The following is a 9,658-nucleotide window of genomic DNA, read 5'->3' as shown; positions in this document are numbered from 1 at the left end:
CCTGTGATTACAAAACACTTAGTGACACACAATTAATAGACACTGTAATCATTTGTGAGGGCTTTATGCTCCTTTGCAGACAGAATATCTGTTTCTGTGACTGATGAACACCAGGTAATAAAATGCGTGCGTAGTATTCACCATTCATAATTTTTTTTCATTCACTACAGTCTCTCCCTCCCCTTAACCCATACCACCCACGCCCTCTACCTTTCTCCTCACCCCCCTCACCCACTGTGTGCCTCCCACCCACCTGCTTCCTTGACTGCTATGACTCAGTCCTCTCCCAGCTGAGGGTACAAGAGGATAAAAACCTTGATGAAAAACAGCCAAGAAAACCATTCTACTCAAAGAAATAGAGCAATTGGCAAGGCAAGTGGCTGCTGCATCTTTAGTTTTAATGTCTCCCACCATACACACACACACACCTCCAATTCCCCCCATTAGAAATACACACACGCACACACACACACCGCCCCCACACTGAAATTGATGCACTCTTACTTTATCCGCTAATTCATGCTTAAAAGTGAAATTGGGAAGGCAGTGAGGAGTGTTTCAAAAATAGTTTTTCATTTCTCTAGATAGAAGTCTGTGTCGTCACGACTCTGTGACATGGATGGATGATTTCTTAAAGGCGAACTTGCCAAATACGTGCCATACATCAAGGAGGAATCAAGCCTGTCATTCACATTACTGTGTTATTCCACTCACAACTTCAGCCCATCTGTGCTTTTTTCAGGCTCAAATTGTACCATAATTACTTAAACTCCTCTTGCACCAATCCAAATTGTGCACTGATGCAGAATGTAGTCTGAGACGATTATGTTTCCTAAATGATGTCTATACTATCTGCCTCTCAGGTATCACATCCATTTAGGAGCCTGCGGGTCACCGAGACCTTTCTTTGTTAATTATGCAAACTAAAAGCATCATAATGGATCATAATTTTAGCCATGTGACAAAGACACACGCTTGTGTAACAGGTGATCAATCAGGCGGACAGGAAGGCAGGTTTACAACAGAGTGAGGGGTACAGTTAGTGAGAAAGGCAACACAGCTGGACATGCAGCTGGCTGGTGTAGAGGTTTACCAGTTATTTAACTTCACACAGCAGCTCATATGTCAACATGTAATTGCTCATATAGGTTTTCTGCATCATGTGGCCATAAAATTAAGTAAAAGTTGATTTACCGAACACAGATTTTGCACATAGTCATCAGATTATTATTACCCGTTGCCGTGGCACTCCAAATTGTGGTCATTTTTCTGGAGATGTGTCGATAATCTGACTGGAGTTCACCAGCATCAAACAGAATTGATTGGACATAGTTTAGAAGGAGCACACACCAAGGTCCCACAATTCACACTGCATGTCAGGACAACAACTAAGCCATGAAGTCCAAGGAACTCTCTGCAGACCTGCAATAAAAACTGTGGCGAGGCATAGATCAGGGCAAGGGCATTAAACCATTTCTAAAGCTTTGAGTGCTCCCAGGAGCACAGTGGACTCAATAACTGAAATGAAATGGAAGAAATTTGGAGCTACCAGGTCTCCTCCTACAGTGTACCATCCAGCCAAGCTGAGTAACAAGGCAAGCAGTTGATCGAGAACCCAAGGGTCACTCCAACAGAGCTTCAGAAGTCCTCTGCAGAGATGGGAGAACCGGGTGGAAGGACGGCCATCTCAGCAGCACTGTCAATCAGGCCTTCATGGTAGAGTGGCTGGACAGAGGCCACTTTCGGTGGAAGACAAGCTCCAAACACTGTCTTGTGAGCACCAGATGTGCGACTTGATGCTGGGGCAATGGTTCACCTTTTAGCGCAACAATGAACTCAAGCGTATGGACAAGACAACGCCTGTTAGGCTTTGGGTCAAGTCTCCATCTGTCCTTGAGGGACCCAGCCAAAACAAAGACTTAAGCCCCACTGATCATCTCTGGAGAGACCTGAAGCTGGCAGTTCACAGATGTGTTCTACTGAATTAAGGATCTGAATACTTTTTATTGAAATTTCCAAAAACACTGCACTTTGTCACTGTGGGTGTAATGAGTGTAAAAAAATTTACAATTAAATGTACAACAAAATCAAGTTTGAGAGTGAGGGGGTCTGAAAACTTCCTGAATGTGGGGCTTTTACTCATAACAGAGTTCATTTGCAATGGTACACTGTCACTTTTACTTAACTAAAGGTTCTGAGTCCTTCTTTCACCGCTGTCTATGGCACATAAAAGGAATGATTGACATAAATTATAGTCTCACATCATCAGCCAAGATCTGCATGTCTGAGTGTGCGTATGCTCATGTTTGTATTTGGTGGTGGTGGTTTTGGTTGGGGGGGGGGGGGGGGGCTGTTTGTGTGTGCTGATGTTTATGCCTGTGATCCGTAGCACTGCTGCTGTTTGCAGTGAAGCATGTATTAGCATGGGACTGGAAGAGGAGGGGAGTAGCTCACTGAGTGTGTGTGTGTGTGTGTGTGTGTGTGTGTGTCTACACTGATTGACGTCACAGACGCCCACTCATTTCCATCTTGTCTGCGTGCATGGAGAGAATAGATCCCCATCTGCATCCAGCTCCTCTACCCTGCACACTTCCTCTCCTCTCTTTGCCCCCCTCTCTCCCCACCTCCCGGTACTTTCTCCTCTTCTCCTCCTCACCCTGCCTCTTCCCATTCACTCGCTCTTGTACATCCCACCCCCGTAGAGTGCTGTGGGCCTCGTAGATAAACAAGACAGTCGAACACAAACAATTTAAGACAGCCAGGCAGCGCCATCCTCTCAGAGTAGCGTACTAGAGAACCTTGCCACTAAACATCTGTTCATCTGAAGCGTCACTAAGGTCCAGTCTGGAGGGAGGATATTTGACTCAGGCTTTTTCCACACAAAATGTGAATGTGTACCTGTTGGCAACTTGTGTGTGTGTGTGTGTGTGTGCGTGTATTGTCTTCCTACTATTATATGTGTGTGTGAGAGCATGTGCAAAAGTGTGACGTTCTTTCCACAACAACTGCTCGTCCACATTCACACACTAGTATCCCTGATGACGACAGGGCATCATTTAAATCACTTCCTTGTAAAAGGTCATCCTCATCCTTTACACCAAGAATTACCGCCCTCCCCCTCTTTGCCCTACACACACCAACGCACATGAGAAGGTGTCGGTGTGTGCAAACATGCACGGCCCCTCACACGCAAACGCTCATTCACCCCTCCTGCCTGCGAGACCTTGACCAGAACAATGTGGACAGTGGATGTGAATGGGTGAGTGTGTGGGGAGGAGACACAGGCTGGGAGTGCGTGGGATGAATGAATAGGATATGCACATGTTTAAAAAAGGAAAGCAAGCTATTTTAGTCCACATATCATAACACATCAGAGAGACGAGGGCGCACGCTGGGGGTTTGTGCGCGGCTGGGGCACAACTCCCTTGTGATTACTCAGGCTCAGACAGTGAAAGAAAACAGAGGAGGATGAGCAGCAGACATGCAGGCAGACTGGCAGATGGTCACACAGACAGTTAAGCATGGAGACAAACATTCGGTTCAGGCAGACCAGGCAGCGAGCATGCACAGACAAAACATACAAAAAAAAAAAAAAATACTGGAGTAATTAGCTCTTTAATGTCAGAGTGTATGTCTGCTGGCGTGTGTGTTTGTCTACATCTCAGTATCAAAGCTGTTAACGAGTCAGAGGGCTGATCACAGGAGACGGATCAGTGAAGGTGTAAGAGCTGGGGACAATCACAAAGAGCACACAGATGAAAGAAGGTGGCGCGGAAAAGAGAAACCGGCGTGGCTGAGATCTGAAACTTTGTGCCAGATCAATAATGTATTTCCTTTCTTTTCCCTCACATCACTGCACTTTATCAACAGATCTCATACAGAGGCTGCTGGATTCACAGCCCGGGCCCGAGAGTTCCCTCTTAATTGAACTGTCTGGTGTTAAATAGGAAAGTAAATGTATCAAACAGATGATGCTGACAAAGGATTAAAAGAAAGTATGAAGGGAGATGAAAGCCTGGAGGGATCCACTTTTGAGCGTTTGAAGTGCTTTGTCACGCTGAAATGTATGATCTGCCTCCTATTTTTTCAATGGTTCCTCGTAATATGCCTCAGGAAAAATAAAAACACATTTAATATATCAGCTAATAAAATGTAAGGTTATTCACAGCTCCACAGGGAACCACCAGCGTTGGCCCTCTGTGTTCGCAGGAGTAAAGGTAAGGCGAGGCTGCCATCTAGTGGCGGCGCGACGATAAAAACCCTCCGCACACACACACACACACACACACACACACACACACACACACACAAAAAGAAATATCGACAAAATGGTGCCCGGTGCTCGGCCATGACAATGCAGGTCAGAGGAGCTGCAAGTGCTGCACAAGATAACGGAAGACAAATCAAAAACGAGAACAGCGTCATGTTCGGGGGGGGTGGGGGGTGCAGACAGTGATTCATAGTAAGAGTAACACTAGCGGCTGCTGCAGGGTGTGAAGCAGAGGGCCTGCTGCAGCCAGTTCGGATCCTTAAAACAAAACCCAAAAATTACACATTTTCACGATATGATCAGAAAAATGTTCATGTGCATGTTTTACATTGCACAGCAAAGTGAGGTTGGGGCTTAAAAGAATCCAGAAAATGTGCATATGCATGGACATTCACACAGTGTCAGTGCTGGAGGCAGATGCACACACACAAAGCTCAGAGAAAGCCTTTTCAAACTGTGTTTGCTGAATAGACTACATGCATTTTCTCATGCCTGCTCCTGCAAGGCTTCAACCCTGGACTGATGCATACAGCTTTGTATGCAAAAGCTAAATACGGAGCCGTCTTTAAATGATGTTGCTAAAATAAACTGGTGATATTTCGTTTGAGGGTTGGGTTTGATATGGGTCACAACGCTCACGCTTGAGTTCACGTGGAGTTAAATATGAGTGTGAAGCCTAAAGGGGAAGGAAGATGCTGGGTGGATAGACAGTGTCTGCTCTTTTGGTGGGCTCCTGCCTCCACTGGGAAGGACTGACCAACTTGGCCCAGTCTCGTGATGCTACCAGAGCATAGAGGCCTTCATTCAGTTGTTGAGTATAATGTCCTTTACTTGAATATTTTAATGATTCATAACATGGATAAATCATTCTTTAAGGATGATGAATGAATGAGAGACGGTCTCCCAGTTAGACACACACTCCTTATCAGGGAATCTTGGGCTAGTGTCCCAGCTGGTGACCTTTACTCACCTGACCTCCCTGTGGATCAGTAGCAACACATCTGTGGAATAAACCACCAGTTTTGAAGATCACAGTGGACAGATCCAAAACCCAAATGCTCAGTTAACAAATACTGACCTAAGTTTGGAGGACACGTCTGTAACCTGTAAAGAATCTGTATCCTTCAACAGAACTCTCAAAGGAAATGTCGGATTTGTCGACAGTGAAATTACATCACAGACGTGTTTTATTTCGTCAGAGGTCACAGCACCAATTTGAATCCTGTTATACAAAGTCCCACTTTGATAAAAATGAATGCAATAATGTGCATTACAGGTCTGATTGTTCATCTCCTCATACGGATACACAGAAAAGCTCTCATGTGGTAAATAATGGAGACTGCATATGAGTACAGGTTTGAAGGTGCAGCTTTAAATTTTAATTTCAACATGATCCATTGTTGCAATTACTTACAAAATGAGTCCTGGAGTTTTAGGCTGCACACAGTTACATGTTTACAAAAGTTAGAATTCGACTGTTTGGTAATAATATAGATGCTTCATCTTCTATCATACAATGCAAAATCTCTCGAAGAAACAAACTCGAGACACAGATTCGAGGAAAATTCCCAGGACTTCTTTTTATTAAGAGAATTTCAGAACATAAGAGAGGGACCAGACACCTGCATTTGTCAGAGAAGGTTTCCAAATTCAATCGTTTTAAAAAAACCAGAGTGTTTAGAAAAGCTGACATGACAGCGTGGATGGAGCAGGAGCTGTTTTACACGCAGGGTCGTCTAGGAGACGGGTCGGAGGCAATCGCTGTTCCCGGAATGTTTCACATGTTCGTCTTCCTCTTTCTTATGGACAACACTCTTCAATATGCTTTTTTAAAACACGATTTCAATGAAAAAAAAAAAAAAAAAGAAAAAAAAAAACAAGAACTTGAGACAGAAGCAAAGGGAACTCACTGCACATTTAGAGGACTAAAAGAATCACCCACATTAACATGGCTGAACCGTTAATAAAACATGGATAAAGGCTGAACTGTAGGGGGAGGAAGGTCTAATCTGTGGAGGAAGAAGAGGGGAGGAGGGGGAAGATCAGGGAAGGGCGGAAAAACACAGGAATACACAACTCACAACATAGCCAATCCGGCAGGGACGCACTTTCTACACCAAACAAGCCTTCAACAATCATGAAATGCCATTTAAAAAAGATTTTAGTGTGTTCATCTTGCTTGCAGACACTTGATATGACCACTGCAAATCTGCAAGGCGCTCCATAATCAGCTTTGCTTTTTGTGCTAAAAATCTGTACGGATACTTATAAAATCATTGATAAAAATATTCCTCTGTTAACAATACGCCTTGGAGGGAAACCATGTGAGAGACTTGGGGGGGCTGGCTGGCTGGCTGGGGGGTCCGGAGGGGAGGGATTGTAAAGGAGGAGGAAGCTTGGGCAGTGGTGCTACTCGGACTTGGCCTCCTCCTTGGCCTCCTCAGGGGCTGCCTCCACCTGTGGGACAGAGAAGACAGGCCAAGGTCAAAACTTTTGATTCGCTCTATCTTGACTCTGTAATATCTCACCGGAGAACTTTTTCGTCCACTCACCTCGTTGGTCTTGGCCTCTCCGTTCTCAGAGTGGTTTTCCTCGTTTGCCTCTGCCTCTGCGTTCTCCTTTGCCTTCTTGGTCTTCTTGTCCTCCTTCTTGTCATTCACAGCCTTTTCTTTCTGCAGCGACAGCAGGACAAGCTGTTAGCAGGCTGAATATTCACACACGACCTGTGTCTTGTGATGCAAGTTCATTCAGAACCAGGGCAAGTATCTCCTACCTTTGCTGCCTTCTTGACCTTTGGTTCCGGCTTGGGTGGGGCCGGTTTCTGCAAAAAGAAAGGGAAAGGAATGAAGAAACAGCTACAGTTACACTCTAAAGCACTTTCTTTGCCAATCTACCAGTTTTCTTTTTTTATTCTGAAGACACAAGAGTACTTTGGCTCCCATAAGACACTTTTTAAATGGACGACAAAGAATCAAAGTCTAAAATATTCCCTAAAAGGACAACTCTTTGATTGAAGATATTATCAAAGGCATTGTAACATTAATATGTCGGTCCTTTAATCAGGTAATTAAGGAATTTAGACATTATTAAGATACTAAAAGTAATAATTCTAAGAGCCTCTATTATGCCAGCTACTGGTATTTAGTTAAAACTACAAGTAGATACATGTGCAAATGTTTTAAGTGACTAATCCTGCAGTTTTGACTTTCTCTAACATTTACAAACCAGGTTTTAATTGTGTAACAATATATTTTATCATCTCTGAGGTAATTCTGCCAACTTTATTACCACCTAGTGCACTACATGAATATTATTTAGTGGTTCTTAAGCTTGGTAATGTAAAAATAACATGTTTTGCAGTTTTGTATTGTGAGGAATTAAACTAAAGTATTCATGAACTGAAAAAGTGTTTGTGTTCTTGTTTCTGCTTCTGTTAAAGCAATGTTTGGCTTGATTTAATTAGTTACATGTGTATAACCACCTTTTAGGAATTCCACTATGTTGTACATGTTCATTAACCTCATCTGTTAATGTAAATGAGTTCAGTGGCATTGTATGTGTGTCTTCTTACCGCTGATAACCGAGCTGATCTCCTCTGGGGCTGAAACACAACAAAGACTGTTATCAACGGGCTTTTATTTAGACTGAGACTGTATTCAGGGAAACACACATTTAAATTCAATACCAAAGTACTTTATTTTAGACAATACCCACACATACCCCACATACTCATTAAAACTGAATTTTTATCACATTTATGAGGTGTTGCTTAACATGTCTGCAGCTTACCTCCTCCTTTTCTCCTGCTTCTGTTCCCTGTGACCGGAAAACACAAATACAACAGGTTAAAATACAAAAATAAATAAATACAACATTATTACAAGTTAAACTAGTGTTTATATTGACAGGAAACAGCTGCTAAATGCTTCAGGCACATATTACGGATAGTTACAGACCCGCTGAAAAAACTTTTCAGTTTCATGTGAAAACAAAAAATTATTTCATATACAGCTAAATTTAATGGATTGGAGCCCAGGAATGTTGGGGTAATGCATGATTTCAGTAATAGGCTGTGAGAGCTCAGCCATGCGGGCCTCTGAAACGATATTTTGAGGGCCCAGGCCCTGCTTTTCCCTTTCACTCCCCCATCTCTTTCTCTCATTCAATGCATGAAGCTCAGATTTGAAAGCTGGCGCGGGAGTCTCTGAGAAGGGGGAGGGACCTGCGAAGCCTCGCCTGCGCCACCAGGCGGCTCAGCCGCGCCATCGCAGCCATTTGGGACTATGAACAAAGAGAGAAAATATATAATTTTATCGAAACGCGACGGCGAATGTTTGTTTTTGCGGTCAAAATGCAAAGTAAAGGCACTAAAGCATTTTCTGGCGGCACTTTTGGCCGGTTTGGTGGCGAAATGGCGATAAGTGAAGCGTTTGTTCTCGGTAGGTCGGCGACGAAGGTGGACAAGAGCTGCAAAGCATGGCTGCTGCTTGTGCTTTAACTGCATGGAGACCGAAAGAGACTTCTGACTCCCCAAAGGACAGCGGCTCTCACATGAAAACGCGTTTTAAAGGCCGTGTCCGGGCAGGAAAATATTCATTCTAACACATAAAAAATTTATATTATATCTAGAAAATAGGCAAAAATTACCAGCGAGAAATAACGGTTATACATTGCGTTATAATTAAGTAATGTCTCAGAGGGATGTCTTCACAATCGTTTGCATTGCATTAATAGCTGATATCGCCCTCAAACAATTTTTTTTATTTAGAGAATACGTACCTTTCTCTTGGGCATGTTGATCTCTTGGAGGTTTTCTTTCAAATACAACTAAAAACAGTTTTTCCTAGTGGGTTCAGTGCATGTGAAGACGAGTGTCTCCCTTATGCTCGGCAGTGTAGTAAACACACTGGAACAGAGAGGCGAGTGGTTGAATGGGGGGAGGGGTGCGGCTAAAGGGATGATTGATAGGCTCTCGGCCAATCAGGTGACGCCATTCGGGGCTGCAGAACACTTGGAATTTTGGAGCCGGTGATGTTCTGAGGGAAGCGAATGGCTTCTTGCAGGCGGAGATGGGAGGAAGCCTGCAAGAAGCAAAGGATCGCACTCGAGGACATGTTGCCTTCACACGAGCGTGTTCATTTGCTGTGGGAGAGAGAGGCCGCGAAGCTAACCTGTATGCACCGTTACACAGGCCCCGGCGGCGGGCAACATGCCCCGGTGTAAAGCATGCATCCACGCTGGCTCGTCTAAAAGCCAGGGCTCACATCTGCAGCAGCCAGCAAGGAGACAGTGCTACATAAATTCACTTCATGTTTGAGTCCAATATGGCGCCCACTCCTCTCCGACACATTTTTTTTTTTTTTTTTTGTTTGTGAGTCGGCTTTCCTA

At 44.0% G+C, this 9,658-nt stretch overlaps 1 protein-coding gene across 1 annotated transcript; it reads right to left on the bottom strand.

The window, feature by feature from the left end:
* Window positions 1-5,824: 5,824 nt before the first annotated feature.
* Window positions 5,825-9,203, bottom strand: hmgn6 (high mobility group nucleosome binding domain 6). Its single transcript, XM_071457288.1, has 6 exons — window positions 9,050-9,203; window positions 8,060-8,086; window positions 7,842-7,871; window positions 7,044-7,091; window positions 6,823-6,942; window positions 5,825-6,727 (listed from the first exon to the last, which is right to left on the bottom strand). Exons 1-6 carry the CDS (start codon window positions 9,062-9,064, stop codon window positions 6,680-6,682), a joined length of 288 nt encoding a protein of 95 aa, XP_071313389.1. The 5' UTR covers window positions 9,065-9,203; the 3' UTR covers window positions 5,825-6,679.
* Between the last annotated feature and the right edge of the window lie 455 nt (window positions 9,204-9,658).

This window comes from Trachinotus anak, unplaced genomic scaffold (assembly GCF_046630095.1).
Source record: "Trachinotus anak isolate AG129_WGS33_773 ecotype Australia unplaced genomic scaffold, CSIRO_AGI_Tana_v1 ptg000021l, whole genome shotgun sequence".
NCBI lineage: Eukaryota > Metazoa > Chordata > Actinopteri > Carangiformes > Carangidae > Trachinotus > Trachinotus anak.
The sequence above is the reverse complement of the archived record's forward strand: the minus strand, read 5'-3'. Positions and strand labels throughout refer to the sequence as shown.